Raw genomic sequence first — 20,564 nt, 5'->3', positions numbered from 1 at the left:
GTCTCTCTTTATAATAGAAGGGCTCAATCAACTAAACCCTGCTTTGCTCTGATAAAGACCCACCCCCTCTCTTCCTCTCTCTCTCTCTCTCTCTCTCTCTCTTTCTCTCTCGTTTTACTCTCTCTTTCCCTAATAAGAGGGCTTATTAGGGAAAATAAGGCCATTGAGAGCAGTGGATTAGAATAGCCATGTTTGTCAGTCAGTCTGTCTGTCTGTCAGTCTATGTCCCTCACAGACAGTCAGTGAGGCGTGAGTCACAAAAAGAGAGAGAGGGAGAAATGGAGTGTAGGAAGGAAAAAAACTCTCTCAGGATGTCCATAAATAAACACATGCAATTAGCAGACAAACACAGAGGGCAGGGGTCAAACAAGATGTCAAAACACTAACGGTTGGGCTGCCCTCATCCCTTGTGTGTGTGCATTTGTGTGTGTGTGTGTGTGTTTAGATATTTGTGTGTGTACCGGTGAATGTGTATGTGTGTGTGTGTGTGTGTGTGTGTGTGTGTGTGTGTGTGTGTGTGTGTGTGTGTGTGTGTGTGTGTGTGTGTGTGTGTGTGTGTGTGTGTACGCTAGCTCCCCCCTGTTTAAAAGGTATGCAAATGCTTAGCTTCTAGGCATTAAAACAACCTTTATGATTTATTCAGTGACTTTTCAGTGGCATACTAGTACCTATTTTTACCTCCCTTTATTCCCTTGGCTCAGAAGTGAAGCTCAGCCTCTGTATGGGGGAGCTGTGTGTGAGGGGTTGTGTGGGCTGTTGTACCCCAAACCAAATATGAACACAGAACAATAGCATTTCTTTCCAACACTCTTTCTTGCTTTGTTTTCATGGTTTGGAGAAAGAATTGGTCATACCAGAGAGAGACCCCGCAGAGAGAGAGACCACTCGTACCCCTCCTCAGTCCAGGAACAGAAGGATATGGGGAATAGGACCTAGAAGCAGACATACAGACTTTTATCAACAAGGTTGCGATAGGGAATTGGGTTGGACAACCAGAAAGCAGAAGTGAAAGTCATCCCTCCAGCCACATCTGTTTACCCTGAACTGGTTGACTAATACCATCACACACATTCCAATGTATGTGTGTCATGTTAGCCTGAACGTGTATTTGTCTGATTGTGTGTGTCAATGTGAGGTTGTGTGCATTTCTATTCCTCAGAACATATGTTTGCATTTGTATGTTGAAACAGGCCTGCTAAACACCGTTCTCGCCCCTGAATCCTCTCTCCTCTTTCCTCCTATCTCACCCTTTCTTTCACTCTCTCTCCTTTCTTTACTCTTTCTCTTTCTCTCCCTCCCCCTCTCTCCCTCTCTAGGTGCAGGTGGGTAACTTCCAGAGGATCATAGCTAAGGTGCAGCTGGGTGGTAGTGAGCTGGCCATTGTGGTGTCCATCGTGGTGTGCTGCGTCCTGCTGCTGCTGTGCACTGTGGGTAAGTGTCTGGGCTGGTGACATTGCCGGGGATGATGGATGTCTGGGCTGCCTGTCGACGGATGCTCCAGATGTGAGGGAGATAAAAGGATCTCTGGGGTTAGGGTCTCTCTCCCCCAGTCTACACAGCACAAAGACACCACTGTTACCACTGCTCCCAGTGTGTGCGTGTGACGTCTGTGTTTGTGTCTGTGGGTGCGATTGTTTGTACTCACGTAGTTGTATGTCTGTGTGTCTTTTTTAATGTGTTTGTGTGTGTCTTCGACAAGTGTGTTTTTATTTCTCTCCAGAAGCTGTTTATGTATGGAGCTTTTACAAATGGAGTATGTCCTGATTCATTACAACATGTCAACCTGTGATAACAGGATATGGCTTCAAAGACATCTATTTATTGACTCTTATGTCTCTTTCTGTGTGTTTCTCTCCCACATACTTTCCCTCATTCCCTTTTGTCCCTCCTTCTTCTCTCTCACCCTTTTCCTCTCTCACTCCATCTCCCTTGCCTCATCTTTCTCTCTTTCTCTCTTTCTCTCACTCTCACTCTCTTACTCACTCTCACTCACACACACAGCTCTGGTGGTATACTGTACTAAGAGCCGGAGGGCGGAGCGCTACTGGCAGAAGACTCTGCTGCAGATGGAGGAGATGGAGTCCCAGATCAGAGAGGAGATCCGCAAAGGTTCAGAACCACACACACACACTTGCACTCTCTTGTACTGGCTGGAGTTTCTGTGTGATTGGTAATGCTACCAGCAGGTCTCCCTACACTCAGATTGTTATTAAAGCTCCATTGAAGTCTCACTCATGTTCTCTGATGTTCCTGGGCCAAGGCTACATGTGGGAAAACAGAAAACATGGACCTTCACTTAGGGATAGGGCTTTTATGTGTGTGCGCTTACGTATGTGTGTGTCTGTGCAGATATGTGGTGGCAGCAGTTGAAAGATGTGTGCATAGTTCGCGTGACTCATAAAACACAGACTGAGTAGTGATCACTCTCTCTCTCTACACACACACACACACACACACACACACACACACACACACACACACACACACACACACACAAACATGGACACACTGCTTCAGATGTGTCTACTCTGTAGGGGCAAAGTGATAGGAGTGTGAGAGGGGAGGGGAGAGGAGAGGAGGGGGGTCACTGTGGGCCAGTTTGAAGGCCACAGAATGTCTGAGCGACCAGATTTATAGGACAGATAGATAACGATGGATAAATAAAGAGAGAGAAATGGAGAGGAAGAAGTAGGGGCAGGAGTCAGGGACATGTTTCTGTGAGGAGAAGTGTGGGAGGAGGATGAGGGAAAGAAGAGGAGGGTAGGTGTTTTAGAGGACACATAGATGGTGAGAGTGTCAGGGACGGGGGACAGGTTTGGGAAGGGAGTAAAGAGATTGGCATATTGCAGGGACAATTTAGTTAAGTCAGTTAAGAACTAATTCTTATTTACAATGACAGCCTACTGGGGAACAGTGGGTTAACTGCTTTGTTCAGGGGCAGAACGACAGATTTTTACCTCGTCAACTCAGGGATTCGATCCAGCAACCTTTCTGTTACTGGCCCAACGCTCTAACCACTAGGCTACCTGCCGCCCTAAAATCAGATCACACGTGTCAAACTCATTCCACAGAGGGCCGAGTGTCTTTCGTGTACTTGATTAATGAATTAAGGTCACTAATTATTAATGAACTCCCCACACCTGGTTGTCTAGGGCTTAATTAAAAGGAAAAAACAAAAACCTTCAGATACTAGACCCTCCATGGAATGAGTTTGACACCCCTATCTAGATGAATGAGAATAGTTTGGTATGTGTGGGAGTGATAAGGTGTGTGACTGAAGAGCATTGGAATTTGGCTGTAGAGTCAGTCATTGATGGTCAGGCCTGACCAAAGGACTATTTGTCAGGGGATGTATTATCCCGAAGGGAAATGCTTAAGAGGGAGTTTTGGCCTGACACACACACACACACACATACACAGATACACACACACAGAATGTCTCCATGGTGATTATTGTATAAAACGTAAACAAACTTCTCATCCTGAGGAAGGAAGAGCTTGTCCATAAAGAGATTTCCCATGTCCAATAACGAGACAACACAGCCCCTCCATGTCTCATAACAGCTTGTAATGACAGAACATAATCCACTCATACCAGAACCTATGAGACCCATGTGTTTAGATATGTTGATACTGTTCTTGTGGGTTTTACTGCAAGCACACATGGTTCTGATAGGAGACTCTCAGATTGAATCTGGCAGCTCTGATTGTGTTTTGTAAATATTTCCCTGCATGCTGTGCTGGACTGCAAATGCTGGCACGGTCATGTGACACCAGAACATGCTAGAATGTAATGTAGTTAAACCTTAGTTCTGGGATATTCTAGAATGTGAAATAATGTTCGAGAACTAGGTAGAGACATATGCATGGTTCTGGGCCTGTGCTCTGGAATAAAAGACAGTCGTCTGAGGTATTCTGGACTAAATGTCCTGTGAATGGTGGTGAGATGTTATCCTCTAACCCTGTGGTGTCCCTCCAGGCTTTGCAGAGCTGCAGACAGATATGACAGACCTGACTAAGGAGCTGAACAGTAGCCAGGGAATCCCCTTCCTGGAGTACAAACAGTTTGTCACACGCACTTTCTTCCCCAAGGTGAGTCAGTCTCTCTCTCTCACACACACACACACACACACACACACACACACACACACACACACACACACACACAATCACCTTACTACAACCACCTTACTACAACCATTAGAGAGAGATTTTCGATCAGAAACCATTTACATTAAATAGTTCTTCACATATCCAATATATTACCATCCCAAAACTTTTCAAGCGTGGTGTGGTTTTAGTCACTAGCGGAGAACATATATTTGTTACATGTAAGTGTTTTCTCTTTTCTATCTGTTTTTCCACAGACAGAGATACAGACAGAACAGTGTGTTTCATGTTTAAACATGATGTTTCAAGGAGACAGAACAATGCTGGCCACTCACACAAGAAAACTTTCCCCACTTATGTAAACACACTGCCGCACACAGCACACATTCTTCTACTCACCCATACACACTTTTACACTTTTGTATGCATATACACGCTTTAGTACAACCTAACAATGGCAAGGACCTTAGCTGGTAGAGCACGTGTCAAAGTCATTCCACGGAGGGCCGAGTGTCTGCGGGTTTTCGCTTGTCCCTTGTACTTGATTGATGAATTAAGATCACTAATTAGTAAGGAACTCCCCTCACCTGGTGGTCTAGGGCTTAATTGAAAGGACAATCCAAAAACCAGCAGACACTAGGCCCTCTGGAATTAATTTGACACCCCTGGGTTAGAGTGTTGGGCCAGTAACCAAAATGTCACTAGTTTGAATCCCCGAGCTGATAAGGTGAAAAATCTGTCGATGTACCCTTGAGCAAGGCACTTAACCCTAATTGCTCAGGGTCTCCGTTGATAATGGTAGACGCTGGCCGTGACCGCACTCTCCGACGGTGTCTAAGGGCGAGTTGGGATGTGCAAAAAACACATTTCCAATCACACATGCGTTTTAATACACACTTGTACATGTGTGAAATAGGACAAATATAAGCACCCCCTCTATTGTTATTATTATTATGTACTTACTCCAACATCGCCAGACACACAAGCACACACTGTCCGCACAGTCTGATTCTGTCTCTCTGTGTGTTTATCTCAGATGTGTTCAGACTATGAGAGGAGTCTGGTCCAGCCCGTCTATGAGAACAACACCCTCGGTCCACGAGCCCTCCCTGAGACACACCCCCTTCTGCAGGACTGGCAGGTAAAGAGTTAACCCCCTGAAGTGTTCCACTATCCATTCTGCTCCCCTCTATCTCCAGCGCCTCTGCTTCACAACTGGGTCACACCGATTATTACGTCTCCACGGTGAGGCTGTTGATTAGGAGTAACTATAGAAGGAAACCACAACTGTGTGTGTGTGTGTGTGTGTGTGTGTGTGTGTGTGCATGTGTCTCTATCTGTATGTATACATTGCATTTTAATTCCCATTCACCAGCTGCCAGTCCTTATGACTCTGGCAGTTTTCATGTTGTCAAACACTACCCCAGCCCACCCAGAAACTGGCAGGTTGTTGACACACTTCCCACCATCTCCATGACAATGGCACCACACATTTTACTGTAACCATGCAGTCAGCCATCTCTGTTGGTTGTGTGTGTGTGAGAAAGAGAGAGATCTACTATTGCATCACTGCATGGTTTTGGGTCAACAGCCTGGGGAGCCTGTCTAAGAGTGATAAAGTGTTTTAGATCCTTCCCATGTTTTCCAGGCCACAGCGTCCAAATCTCACATCTGCCATTTATCACCGGTCTCCTGTCACTGTGAAAACAGGAGCATATTGCTGCAGTCCAGGGGGAAGACTTTATCAGAGCACTGCTTAGATGCACCATTAGATAGGATATCATCTCATTAACTAGGCTGAGAGTGTGAGAGAGCAGGTGAAAGCTCAGAGGTAGAAACTGCATAATGACTTTTAGTGATCATACCCTGATCATATGAAGTTATGAGATGGATTTGGGTTAGGGAGGAGGCTGATTGAACAGGTTGGTTCAATACACATACTGTAACTCCCTCTTTTCTCTGTCCTCATTCTCTTTGTCTCTCCAGCCCTCTAACACAGCCAAGCCTAACATGGAAGAGGGCATAACTCTCTTCTCCACTCTTCTCAACAACAAGCACTTCCTGGTTACCTTCGTCCACGCGCTGGAGCAACAGAAGGACTTTGCCGTACGCGACAGGTAACCATGAAAATCATGACAACCATGCACACTTCAAACCCAAAACACTGTTACTGTCTACTGTATAAGGCCCTGATTCCAACCCAAGTTAAACATGCGTAAATGGAACGTCATTCCCTTTTTATGCATTTTTCTCTCTATGCGTATTCTGACCTTGAACCTAAGCATGAGAATAGCACTCTATTCACCCGCTATTCGTTCGGGGTGCAGATCTAAGAAATGAAGGTATGGCAGAGGTGTGTCTACAGATAAGCGGTATTCTGACCTTGACTTAATTCCCTCATAATTCCACCAGCTTTACATGCCAGGAAACCATGAATAAGGTGGAGCCAACCTGCAGGTTCCAAGTGGAAAAAGCATCTACTTTATTTTTTCCATAGAAATAACAGCATTCTCCATGCACTGTAGTTTGTAAATGGAGAAGAGCTATTGATAAGAGCTAGGTAAATTAGTAATCCGTTTGGAGTGCATATACCAATTGTTTTAGATTATTTTTCCTTATGATCCCTAGAGACGAATGTGAAACCATCCACATGGAAGCAAACTGAAAATTATATCAACGTGACATGTATTGCGGCCCCTTTCCAACAGTGAAATAGGTTATAAATAGCTGTGCCGTTATTCAGATTTTAAAATGTGTGGTCTCATAATTTCAGTGTTTTTTTTTACAATTTGTATCATGTGAAATATTAGCCACGATCGGGAGTCACCGTCAGTAATACCCACATACATTTCCAACTGCCACTTTAGCTTCCATTTTGCATCATTCCATTCCATTCCGTTGACCTTTCTTCCTCTGTCACGTCTGTGTAGTTGTTCTTTCCTCTGTCACGTCTGTGTAGTTGTTCTTTCCTCTGTCACGTCTGTGTAGTTGTTCTTTCCTCTGTCACGTCTGTGCAGTTGTTCTTTCCTCTGTCACGTCTGTGCAGTTGTTCTTTCCTCTGTCACGTCTGTGTAGTTGTTCTTTCCTCTGTCACGTCTGTGTAGTTGTTCTTTCCTCTGTCACGTCTGTGCAGGTGTTCTTTCCTCTGTCACGTCTGTGTAGTTGTTCTTTCCTCTGTCACGTCTGTGCAGTTGTTCTTTCCTCTGTCACGTCTGTGTAGTTGGTCCTGAGGGTCGCTAGCATTAGTGGATCACATTAGGCTAATGTTGTGCAATCATTTGGTACATGTAGCCTATTTGAATCATTGTGGAAGACCACACATAGCAGGTAAACCTGGAGCCTGGTGCACACTTTACAATGACTGGACCGTTGTCAAACAGTTCCATGATTAGCGAGAATCAGGGTAGATTTATAGGACTATTGTTCAAGCCCTATTGTACACTTTTCTTCACACCTTCTAATATTTCATAGATTGAATTTGAAAATGCCAACTTTCAGGATGAATCAAACCACTGTCTTTGTTATTCATCAATATATTTTGTGAGTACAGGCTCTCCAAACCTGTTTTTACATACATACTTTCCTAACTCTAAAATTTGCCTACATAATCTACAAGATCAGAGTATATATTCTACCAGTTGGTGTTGAATAGGAGACTAATATGCATATATTCAGATGGCTTTCTTTTATTGATCCCTATTTTCTGAACCAGTTCTCTCAATGTATTCTAGTCTGTCGCCAAAATTCTAATTAAAGGTACACAGTATTTAAAGGGATGGCTTAAAATTAAGATAAATGTACTGACAACCCTATTGAATGAAAGCTCCACTAGAAATTCTGTTGGCCAGCAAGCGGGAGGGTTTTCAGCAGTTGATTTACATTTATTCAGTGCGCGCAAGGGAACCACGCCTGCCAAAGCCTGTTGCACACCTGCACAAGGTAAGTCTGAATACCAACTACTGAGAAATGCGTAGGAAAGGCGTGCGAAAGAAAGGCGTAATTTCCTAAGTTGGAATCCACCTCTTCCCAGTTCAAAGTGTTTATGTGTAGAATATGACAGCTCCATACAACACCTCAGCATATCAGTGTAAAAACAATGTTTTTCTGGAGGCTCTTCAAAGACCCCGAGTCCCACCTTTAGCTTAGTTGCCAACAACCGGATGCATCCGATTTTCAGGGATATCTTCAACCTAGCTTCCTTTTCTGCTGAAAACTGGATTTAGGAACTCAGGCATTTCTTTTACTCCTGCTACATTAGGTTACCTGAGACCAAACCACTTCCCTCCCTCTCCAGGCTAAGCAACACAGCAGCTATAATATTTCCCTACCTGGTCTCCTGGATGAAAGGCTCTTCGTTATGGAAATCACCCCGTGCACACCCTCTATCCATTTGGACCACTCATAAATAAAACGGAGCCAGTTCAGAAGGGAAACCCAAGTGTGGTGGCATCAGCTGATGGCATCAACGGATATTGCACCAAATGTATTGACACTCTACTTACATGCGGTCTAGTTAAGTTGATCAGTTCTACACATGCTTCCTCAATGCCAGATGTCACACGCACACATGCGCTGGTGTCTCTTGCTAATGCCAATACTATGCATGGTTATCTTTTCTAATAAATGGTTAAATGTACAAGTGGTATTTCCTTTCTGAACTACATAACTCTGTGTGTTCTCAGGTGCGGGGAGTAAATCCTCTTGCATGAATCGGGTATGTCTCTGTACTCTGTTCTCACACACATTTTGGTGTTTTTCTTTTGTCTCTTTCCTCAGGTGTAGCCTGGCGTCCTTGCTCACTATCGCCCTCCATGGTAAACTGGAGTACTACACCAGCATTATGAAGGATCTGCTGGTGGACCTGATCGACGCCTCGGCCGCCAAGAACCCCAAGCTGATGCTGCGACGCACAGAGTCTGTGGTGGAGAAGATGCTCACCAACTGGATGTCTATCTGCATGTACAGCTACCTCAAGGTGTGGGAAGGATGGAGGGATAAAAAAGAGACTCACCTGGACCTTTTTATCAAATCATGAGGATCCACTGTCAATGTTGTTGAACCCCTTACTGAGAAACATCATCCCTCGGTTCTCAAAGCTTTCTGTTACGTTTTTAACATGTTACTGTGATGTTTTCTTCAGGAGACAGTGGGCGAGCCCTTCTTCCTGCTACTGTGTGCCATCAAGCAGCAGATCAACAAGGGTTCTATAGACGCCATCACAGGGAAGGCCCGGTACACCCTCAACGAGGAGTGGCTGCTCAGAGAGAACATTGAGGCCAAGCCACAGGTCAGTCACCACACAGCAATGCTGATTTCATATACTGACAACTGATTGGTTAATAAAAAATCTAAAAGTCTTGCTGTATGCATGTATCATGTGTCAATCATTCACCTGTATATAATCCTGTTTATAATGTCCTAATTAAATAATTGTGACCTACCCTGCCTACTCTAATGTCCTCCCACTCTTTGTGTGTGTCCAGAACATCAACGTCTCGTTCCAGGGCTGTGGGATGGACTCTCTGGCCGTGAGGGTGATGAACACAGACACCATCTGCCAGGTGAAGGACAAGATTCTAGATGCCTTCTATAAGAACCTGCCCTTCTCGCAGTGGCCCCAGGCAGAGGACGTAGACCTGGGTGAGAAAACTGTATTTTATTCTCCTTCCTTTATTTAGATTGATTGAGAGACATTTTTTTAAAGGGAGCCCTGATCAACTCTTGCTTTGTAGCTCAACTGACATGAAGCTTATACAATAGATGGCCAAATGCATTTGAACATTCATAACATTTTGTCCCTTTCCTCGTCCCTCTCTCCTTTTTTCCCCTCTCTGCTGTGCTGTAGAATGGTTTGCGTCTGGTAGTAACAGCAGGATCCTCCAGGACCTGGATAACACTTCAGTGATGGAGGATGGCAGGAAGAAACTCAACACAGTCACGCATTACCAGGCAAGGCTCTGCTCCCACAACACACACACCATCTCACCTGTGCGTGTGTGTGCGTGCGTGAGTGCATGCATAAGTGAGGTTGTGCGTGGTGTGTGTCCCCTGTGTCTTTGTGTTTTCCCTGACATTAACACACTCACAGCAAGGGTGGAAGTAACAGAGGTGAGGGTGAGAAGTCACTGTAAATGTTGACTGCCCAAGGGGTGCCACATTCTGTTTATCTGTGTTTGCATACAAATGGGTGTCAATACAGTATGTGTGTGGTGCCCTCTGTGACTGTGTTTGTTCATCATACACATGCAGTATGTTATTGTGTGATTTCTGTTTTTGTTTGTATCTGTCATTGTCTGTGGGTATTTGTGTTTTGTCTTGTAAAAAAAAAATGTATTGGGGGGTCTTTGCATTTTCTAGTGTCTTGATATGTTTTTAATGTGTTAGAGTAATTCTGTGTGTCTGAGTGTATTTGTGTGTGTAAACAGTCGGGTGGTGACTTATAACCTTTGCCCTGTTACCAGTGCTGTTACGTGCTCTGTTAAGTTAGTGCTGAGTTGTGAAGGCAGTGAGGCACAGTGTGTACTAACAGTCTCGGTTTACTGGCAAGACTGTTCAATCCATTTCACTGTGTTGACTTTAATGAGCCCCCCTGCAACACCCCACAGCCCCCCTGGAGCCACCCTGCCACTTCAGACTCACACACACACCCGAACACACACACATACCCTGAGGCAGCGGATAATGATCCAGTTCTCGTGCTCCCCCTCTCACCCCTGTTCCTGTGACCTCTGAACCCTCCCACAGATCCCAGAGGGGGCGTCGTTCGCCATGAGCATGAAAGACAAGAGAGACAACACACTGGGGAGAGGTAGGTCACACACACACACACACACACTCTGTCACCTTGTCACACACTCCTACATGCTTAGAAAAATACAAACTTTATTATGGTAAAACTGCACACACTCACTTCATCCTGAGCGTATTACAGTAAAACCCCACACATTCACTTTATCCTGAGCATATTAAACACATACACACACATCAAACCACCGACATACATACATTTCCCGCCATAAAACACGCTGTAATAGTTTCGCTTAATCAATCACACACAGATGCACGCACACACACAGTATATCAATCAAATCAATCAAATGTATTTATAAAGCCCTTTTTACATCAGCTGATATCTCAAAGTGCTGTACAGAAACCCAGCCTAAAACCCCAAACAGCAAGCAATGCAGATGTAGAAGCACGGTGGCTAGGAAAAACTCCCTAGAAAGGCCAAAACCTAGGAAGAAACATAGAGAGGAACCAGGCTATGAGGGGTGGCCAGTCCTCTTCTGGCTGTGCCGGCTGGAGATTATAACAGAACATGGCCAAGATGTTCAAATGTTCATAGATGACCAGCAGGGTCAAATAATGATAATCACAGTGATTGTAGTGGGTGCAACAGGTCAGCACCTCAGGAGTAAATGTCAGTTGGCTTTTCATAGTCGGTCATTCAGAGTTAGAGACAGCAGGTGCAGTACAGCGAGAGAGTCGAAAACAGCAGGTCCGGGACAAGGTAGCATGTCCGGTGAACAGGTCAGGGTTCCATAGCCGCAGGCAGAACAGTTGAAACTGGAGCAGCAGCACGACCAGGTGGACTGGGGACAGCAAGGAGTCATCAGGCCAGGTAGTCCTGAGGCATGGTCCTAGGGCTCAGGTCATCAGAGAGAGAGAGAGAGAGAATTGGAGGGAGGGAGCATACTTAAATTCACACAGGACACCGGATAAAACAGGAGAAATAATCCAGATATAGCAGACTGACCCTAGCCCTCCGACACATAAACTATTGCAGCGTAATTACTGGAGGCTGAGACAGGAGGGGTCAGGAGACACTGTGACACTGTGACCCCAACCAGACATTTAGACCTTTCTACAGCATGGTTGGTATCCAGTAGCCATAAGCATGAACAGATATCTAGCCCCAGATGAAACAGGAGGGGGAGTGTTCCCTGTACCAGATGATTCTCTACTGTGACGTCAACATTTCAGAGGGTCTGCTAACCTCACCCAGAACAGATCTTAGTTCTGACAGACCCGCTCTGTCCACCTTAATGATTAGGGCCTCTCCTCTCAGTCATATTGGGCCAGAAACAGGCTAAATGGATGTGAAGTAAACCCTGGCTAATGTAAAACACATTTACCCCTTTCTGTGATCACCTCAGAGGGTCTGGACTGGGACCGGGGCCTAAACCTGTCTGCCTGCCAAAGCTAGGCCTGGATTAATGAGAGCACAGTCACCATGGGGCTCTCTCTCTGTGTGTGTGTGTGTGTGTGTGTGTGTGTGTGTGTGTGTGTGTGTGTGTGTGTGTGTGTGTGTGTGTGTGTGTGTGTGTGTGTGTGTGTGTGTGTGTGTGTGTGTGTGTGTGTGTGTGTGTGTGTGTGTGTGTCTGTGTGTCTGTCTGTGTGTCTGTGTGTCTGTCTGTCTGTCTGTCTGTCTGTCTGTCTGTCTGTCTGTCTGTCTGTTCTTGTTGTGTCTGTCTGTCTGTCTGTCTGTCTGTCTGTCTGTCTGTCTGTCTGTCTGTCTGTCTGTCTGTCTGTCTGTCTGTCTGTCTGTCTGTCTGTCTGTCTGTCTGTCTGTCTGTCTGTCTGTCTGTCTGTCTGTCTGTCTGTCTGTCTGTCTGTCTGTCTGTCTGTCTGTCTGTCTGTCTGTCTGTCTGTCTGTCTGTCTGTCTGTCTGTCTGTCTGTCTGTGTACGCGCATGCCTGAGCTTTGTAAACTCATTACACTGGCTCCAGCACCAATCACAAACTCTGTGTCTGTCTCTCTTCAGCTTTTCTCCCTCTCATTCTTTCACTCATAATCTTTCTTTTTTTCACTCAGCTTCCAATCCACCTGAATAGTTAGCTCTCACATACACTCTCTCTTTTCCATAAACCCCTAACTGTCTTCCTTTTTACTGTCTATCACTCGCCTTCCCTCCCCAATCTTCTTTCTTTCAAACTGCCTCTCTCTCTCTCTCCTCTGATTTCTCTCTCTCTCTCCTCTGATTTCTCTCTCTCTCCTCTGATTTCTGATTGTTTTTTTCTGTTTTTTCTCTCCCTCTGCAGCCAAAGACTTGGACACAGAGAAATATGTCCATTTAGTAAGTACAGACACACTCACTCACACACACACACACACACACATGGACAGAGAGCTTTCTCATTCACCTCTATTAAACCCCGTTCCTTCTGTCATTAGCCCCATTGGTCTCAGAGAGAGCTCAATTTAACTCAGACAGACACAGTGAAAGCCTGAGCAATACATCTGACTACACAATTTCATAAGAGTTTGAGTGTGCACGTGCATGTAGGAAAGCTGGAGCAAGGACATGACAACGCTAATAGCACATTAGCCATTGAAAAAACTCAGATATGACTTTGGGTTAGACATGAGTTCTTGCTTCAGTCATTTTTACTGTGCAGTTTTTTGTTGTAGGACTTCATATTATGGTGTGCTGGCCTGGACTGGAGCTTGTTGACAGGCTCAGTAGAGGAAAAATGGCAGTGTCTTTCTACCCCAGCTCCATACCCCTGTCCTAGCTAAAACCTGTAGGAGCATGTTACACATGATACTGGTATTGCGAAAGAGAAAATTCCAGAAGTTTCCAACTTGCAGTATTTCATAAAGTGACATCATGTTAGTCATACCTCATAAATCCCCACTGTGATTCCTGGGTCGTGTTCATGAGGCAAGAATAAGAGAAACCTTTTGAAATGGAAGACGTATTAACTGAACTTTTCCAAAAATACCATTTTTTTTTCATTTAATCTCCCTGTCAAATGTTAGTCACCTCCGTAGTACAGTAGATTCCCATTTAGAATGAGGTAATTTCCCATCGTGCTGATTGGATGTTTTTGTACCATGACCTCTAACCTCTAATCTCTGCCCCCTGCCCATCTAGGTCCTGCCTCATGATGAGCTGTTTGAGAATAAGAAGTCCCACAGACAGAGTCACCGTAAGAAGGTCCTCCCTGAGATCTACCTGACACGCCTCCTCTCCACCAAGGTAAGAAAATAAAAAATACATGGCAGCCATCTTGAACTATTTGCAGTCTACAATTCTGTGACAGAAAGCAGTGCCCAGCCTAGTTTGGGTCTGTAACTGCTTAAGCTAGCCAACTCCTTAGCATGTCCAATCGTGAGCCTGAACAGTTTCGCATGACAATCACAGAGTAGTTGGCTAAACCAGAGGCCTCCTTCCTTTATCATTATGAATCATTCCATTATCAGTTCTATTTACAGTGATATCATCCTGGAATTCCAAACAATCCATCTTGATCCCAGTTCTGGTTCTGTGTCTGATCCCATCTGTGTTGTGATTCCGTAGGGAACCTTGCAGAAGTTCCTGGACGACCTTTTCCAGGCCATCCTCAGTATTCCCGCAGAGCGTCCCCCACTGGCCATCAAATACTTCTTTGACTTCCTGGAGGAGCAGGCGGACAAGAGGGGCATCACTGACCCCGACACCCTGCACATCTGGAAGACCAACAGGTAGGGGAACTAGATACATCTGATCATCTACTCATCAATGTAGCATGATGTACTATAGTACCTCTAATGCTAAATGTTTTCTGAAGCTCACAGAATGTTTTCCCATCTCCTTAGTTTACCTTTGCGTTTCTGGGTGAACATCCTGAAGAACCCTCAGTTTGTGTTTGACATTGATAAGACGGATCACATGGATGCATGTCTGTCTGTCATCGCCCAGGCCTTCATAGACGCCTGCTCCATTTCAGACCTGCAGCTGGGCAAGGTGAGACACAAAAACACTTTACACATGCATTACACACACTTTTATGGTACACCTACACATGTAATACAGTACACATAAACATGCATACACACATACACATATTCACTGCTCGGTAAACACACACTCATAGACATGGTTACACATTAGGGCCGACATAAGCGGTCGCTTAGGGCCCCCGGCCGCTAGCGGGCACCCGACCCCCCCCATGTTTTTTTTGTTTCTTTGGAACTCAGTCGGGGTCTCAACTTACTGTTGAGAGTTATAATAGTAGAATACACAAGGTGTAAATTGGAAATTTGGTTGTGCATTAGCAGATTTTAAAATGTTTTGTCAGTCATTGACAGTCCCTCAATTAGCCATGTCAGCTAACAACTTTTAGATTGTAAGTTAGTCTAGCCAGTTATCTAAACCTGTAGTAATCATGGCCGAATACCGACCGGGCACACATGACATAAGTCATGAGAAAATGTGTAGAATTGCAGGAAATGTGCTTTAAAACTGCAAAAATCTATCTCTGCCTCATGGCGAAATAAGTAGAATAGCATGATATTTCTTATAAAATTGCAAAATGTTCTCTTCGCTCCATGGCAAAATGTGTAAAACTGCAGAAAACTTAATTTAAAACTGCAAGATTTTCTCTACGCCTCCTTGGCATAATGTGTAGAATTGCTGGATATTTCATTTTTAAAGGGTACATTTTTCTCTCCACTGTCAAGAGGCAGACCACAATTTTGGTTACCCAAATCTCAGGAATAGGAATAAACTTTAATTTGTGATTTTCATTTTATTTCTAATCTTGTTGTAAATTTACCTTATTTATAAAATGCATATTTATTGCTTGAAAATCTTTGTTGGAATACTGTAATTTGCAAAGCTTTCCACCGGTCTAATGTCCATTGCTTGTGTTTCTTGGCTCAAGCGAGTCTCTTTCTTATTGGTGTACTTTAGTAGTGGTTTCTTTGCAGCAATTCGACCAACAAAATTATACTAAAGCACAACTATTTAAAAGCAAAACCAAGGATTAAATGAAAGTAAAACTGTTCAATGAAATCACCAAAGAATATTTTGACAGTTACAAATACACGACTGCTGTACCTACAGCATATACTCTTACACAAGACTGCTGTACCTACAGCATATACTCTTACACAAGTTTGCTGTACCTGTAGCATATACTCTTACACAAGACAGCTGTACCTACAGCATATACTCTTACACAAGACTGCTGTACCTATAGCATATACTCTTACACAAGACAGCTGTACCTACAGCATATACTCTTACATAAGACAGCTGTACCTACAGCAGATTCTCTTACACACTGAAAAGAAATGCCATTTTTGACAGCAGATGCTCTTATCCAGAGTAACTTACAATTATTGAATTCATTTTCAGATAGCTAGGTGAGACAACCACACATCACTGTCTTAACAAGTACATTTTCCCTCAACGAAATAGTTATCAGCAAAGTCAGTCGTAGTAGGAAAAAGCAAGTGCAGAAATCCCCAGTTTCCTCCCCAGTCCCTGCCAACCTCCGTCCCCTCCTTTCTCCAGTCAGTCCGTCAGCTCTGTCTACCTCTCCTCATGTTATTTCAGCCCAGTCTGCTCAACCAAGGTCATGAGCGCCAGGAATCCCCTATGTGTGTGTGTGTGTGTGTGTGTGTGTGTGTGTCTGTGTGTGTGTGTCTTTCAGTGCCCTCACTCCCCACAAATCAGTCTCATCCCTCAGACGCTGTGACCCCTAGCATACACACTGCTTCCTGTCTCTCTGACTGACTTCCTCCCTGGAGATATTTGTCAAACAATACTGATCTATTCCACTTGTTCATTGCCAAAGAGCCAATGTAAGCACCTCAAGCAGGTGAAACACACACAAACAAAAAAACACACCATGGCACCATAAAAATATCTATGTTCATTGGGATGTGGAGAAGGAGGAGAATTCGGACATTTGGCCAGTCCTAAAATGGAAAAAAGACTATTTTAGGCTTAAGGGTTAGGTTTAGAACTAGGGTTAGGGCAGCGTTTCCCAAACTCGGTCCTCGGTCCTCGGGACCCAAGGTGTGCATGTTTCGTTTTTTCCCCCCTAAAACTACACAGCTGAATCAAATGACCAAAGCTTGATAATTTGTTGATTATTTGAATCAGTTGTGTAGTGCTAGGGGAAAAACCAAAAGGACCTAGTTTGGGAAACCCTGGGTTAGGGTCAGGTTTAGGGTAAATAGGACTTTGAATGGGAATCCCCCAAAATCCTCACAAGTATAATACACAAGTGTGTAGCGGTCAGAGGACAGGACAGGACAGGTCAGTAAGAGGTCTGGATTAGCAATCGCTCTGCAGGGGTGAGAGAGGGCTTGGAAACGAAGCTGCTTCCACCAAAACCTTATCTGGTGGCCTGCAGACAGACAGTAGGGATGGAGGGGGTGTGGGCGGTTATTAGGGGTCAAGGGGGGTCGTCAGGCAGATGGAGGAACCACAGGAAATGAAATGACCTTGTGGAGAGGAAGAGAGAGATCCTATCAGGAGGAGGGGCAGTGGCTGGAGTCTTCCTAGCTCCGATACCACACACACACACACACACACACACACACACACACACACACACACACACACACACACACACACACACACACGCAAATGCATAGCCTACATATCTGTATGCTCAGCTCAACCCAATACCTTGTATGTGTACCTTAGTGATTGAATAATGCTTTCAGTACCATTGTAAATGCTGTCAGTAACTTGGAGAAGTAGCAGATGTAAGTAGAAGGGTTGTTATGTCTGGCCTGGTTCTCTGTGGCTGTAGATATGGTTTGTTTAACTTTCCTATTGTGAGGAGAGGAAACCCTGGGCCCTCCCTTCTTTGTCTCAGCACAAGGAGGTGCTGACCTACTCACACACTGATAACACTCACTATGACCATGGACCGTAGACCAACCATATATCAACCATAGACCAACTACAATATGACCACAGACCATGCTGCCCACAGTCTCATTAACAACTTACTGACCATAGACCACACTCACCATACACTGGACTGATCACTGTCATACTGAAAACAATCTGACAACCAAACACAGGCAGTGGTTATATTACATTCTGGTCGTGGTCAGGAGAGTGGTAAAGGACAGAACTAGTTTGGTTGATTACTAAAAGATCAAGATCCATAGAGGTTACTTTGACTAAATAGGACTGTGTCTCTTGTTTCAGGACTCTCCCACCAACAAGCTGCTGTATGCCAAGGAGATCCCAGAGTACAAGAAGAGGGTGCAGTGCTACTACAAGCAGATCCAGGAGATGGCGCCACTGAGCGAGCAGGAGATGAACGCCCACTTGGCCGAGGAGTCACGGGTGAGATAGCGAGGGGTGACAGATAAATATATATGATTGATTGATTGTAATTTGTCAGCCTTGGTGGCAGACTGTCACTGCATTCAACGGTGATACACTGTTAATTCATGTATTACTTTTTGAGATATTTTTGTTTGACGGATTTACAGTACCGGTCGAAAGTTTGGACACACCTACTCATTCAAGGGTTTTTCTTTATCTTTACTATGTTCTACATTGTAGAATAATAGTGAAGACATCAAAACCATGAAATAACACATACGGAATCATGTAGTAACCAAAAACGTGTTAACCTCTCTTGGGTAGGGGCAGTATTTTCACATCCGGATAAAAAACGTACCCGATTTAATCTGGTTATTACTACTGCCCAGAAACTAGAATATGCATATAATTGTTTGATTTGGATAGAAAACACCCTAAAGTTTCTAAAACTGTTTGAATGGTGTCTGTGAGTATAACAGAACTCATATGGCAGGCAAAAACCTGAGAAGATTCTGTACAGGAAGTGCCCTCTCTGACCATTTCTTGGCCTTCTACACTCTCTTTATTGAAAACAACGGATCTCTGCTGTAACATGACACTTCCTAAGGCTCCAATAGGCTCCCAGAAGGCGCCAGAATGTTGAATGATGACTTTGCAGCCCATGGCTGAAAAACAGTAGCGCATTTGGTAAGTGGACGATCTGAGAACAATGAGATGGGCGCGTGCATGTGCACGTGAAGAGTCCATTTTCGATTTTGAGTCTTTGAACGGAAAGGACGTCTCCCGGTCGGAATATTATCGCTTTTTTACGAGAAAAATCGCATAAAAATTTATTTTAAACAGCATTTGACATGCTTCGAAGTACGGTAATGGAATATTTTGACATTTTTTGTCACGATACGCGTCCGCGCGTCACCGTTCAGATAGTGTCTTGAACGCAAGAACAAAACAGAGGATATTTGAACATAACTATGGATTATTTTGAACCAAAACAACATTTGTGGATGAAGTAGAAGTCCTGGGAGTGCATTCTGACGAAGAACAGCAAAGGTAATCAAATTTTTCTTATAGTAAATCAGAGTTTGGTGAGTGCCAAACTTGGTGGGTGTCAAAATAGCTAGCCCGTGATGGCGAGCTATCTACTCAGAATATTGCAAAATGTGCTTTTGCCGAAAAGCTATTTTAAAATCGGACACCACGATTGCATAAAGGAGTTCTGTATCTATAATTCTTAAAATAATTATGTTTTTTGTGAACGTTTATCGTGAGTAATTTAGTAAATTCACCGGAAGTTTGCGGTGGGTATGCTAGTTCTGAACGTCACATGCTAATGTAAAAAGCTGGTTTTTGATATATGAACTTGATTGAACAAAACATGCATGTATTGTATAACATAATGTCCTAGGAGTGTCATATGATGAAGATCATCAAAGGTTAGTGCTGCATTTAGCTGTGGTTTTGGTTTTTGTGACATTATATGCTAGCTTGAAAAATGGGTGTCTGATTATTTCTGGCTGGGTACCCCTGCTGACATAATCTAATGTTTTGCTTTCGTTGTAAAGCCTTTTTGAAATCGGACAGTGTGGTTAGATTAACGAGAGTCTTGTCTTTAAAATGGTGTAAAATAGTCATATGTTTGAGAAATTGAAGTAATAGCATTTCTAAGGTATTTGAATATCGCGCCACGGGATTCCACTGGCTGTTGAGTAGGTGGGACGATTTCGTCCTACATACCCTAGAAAGGTTAAACAAGTCAAAATATATTTTATATTGGAGATTCTTCAAAGTAGCCATCCTTTGCCTCGATAGCTTTGCACACTCTTGGCATACTCTCAACCAGCTTCATGAGGAATGCTTTTCCAACAGTCTTGAAGGAGTTCCCACATATGCTGAGCACTTGTTGGCTACTTTTCCTTCACTCTGCGGTTCAACTCATCCAAAACCATCTTAATTGGGTTGAGGTCAGGTGATTGTGGTGGCGAGGTCATCTGATGCAGCCCTCCATCACTCTCCTTCTTGCTCAAATATCCCTTACACAGTCTAGAGGTGTGTTTTGTGTCATTGTCCTGTTGAAAAACAAATGATTGTCCCACTATGCGCAAACCAGATGGGATGGTGTATCACTGCAGAATGCTGTATAAGCTATGCTAGTTAAGGTGTGCCTTGAATTCTAAATAAATCACAGACAGTGTCACCAGCAAAACACCATCACACCTCCTCCTCCATGCTTCACGGTGGGAACCACACATGCGGAGATCATCTGTTCACCTACTCTGCGTCTCACAAAGACACAGCGGTTGGAACCAAAACATCTCAAATTTGGACTCATCAGACCAAAGGACAGCTTTCCACCGGTCTAATGTCCATTGCTTGTGTTTCTTGGCCCAAG

General features: G+C 44.1%; 1 protein-coding gene across 1 annotated transcript in view; it reads left to right on the top strand.

The window, feature by feature from the left end:
* Positions 1-20,564, top strand: part of LOC106571875 (plexin-D1) — a 113,496-nt gene that overhangs the window by 88,943 nt on the left and 3,989 nt on the right. Inside the window, exons 20-34 of the mRNA XM_014145393.2 lie at positions 1,317-1,431; positions 2,002-2,109; positions 3,980-4,092; positions 5,147-5,251; positions 6,097-6,227; positions 8,887-9,085; positions 9,251-9,397; positions 9,594-9,750; positions 9,956-10,059; positions 10,855-10,918; positions 13,152-13,186; positions 13,988-14,092; positions 14,414-14,577; positions 14,692-14,839; positions 18,053-18,193. Coding sequence (XP_014000868.2) covers positions 1,317-1,431; positions 2,002-2,109; positions 3,980-4,092; positions 5,147-5,251; positions 6,097-6,227; positions 8,887-9,085; positions 9,251-9,397; positions 9,594-9,750; positions 9,956-10,059; positions 10,855-10,918; positions 13,152-13,186; positions 13,988-14,092; positions 14,414-14,577; positions 14,692-14,839; positions 18,053-18,193 — 1,836 coding nt within the window. The remainder of the gene's footprint in view (positions 1-1,316; positions 1,432-2,001; positions 2,110-3,979; positions 4,093-5,146; positions 5,252-6,096; positions 6,228-8,886; positions 9,086-9,250; positions 9,398-9,593; positions 9,751-9,955; positions 10,060-10,854; positions 10,919-13,151; positions 13,187-13,987; positions 14,093-14,413; positions 14,578-14,691; positions 14,840-18,052; positions 18,194-20,564) is intronic.

This window comes from Salmo salar, chromosome ssa15, assembly GCF_905237065.1.
Source record: "Salmo salar chromosome ssa15, Ssal_v3.1, whole genome shotgun sequence".
In the NCBI taxonomy this organism is placed as follows: domain Eukaryota; kingdom Metazoa; phylum Chordata; class Actinopteri; order Salmoniformes; family Salmonidae; genus Salmo; species Salmo salar.
This window is presented reverse-complemented; position numbering and strand designations above follow the sequence as displayed.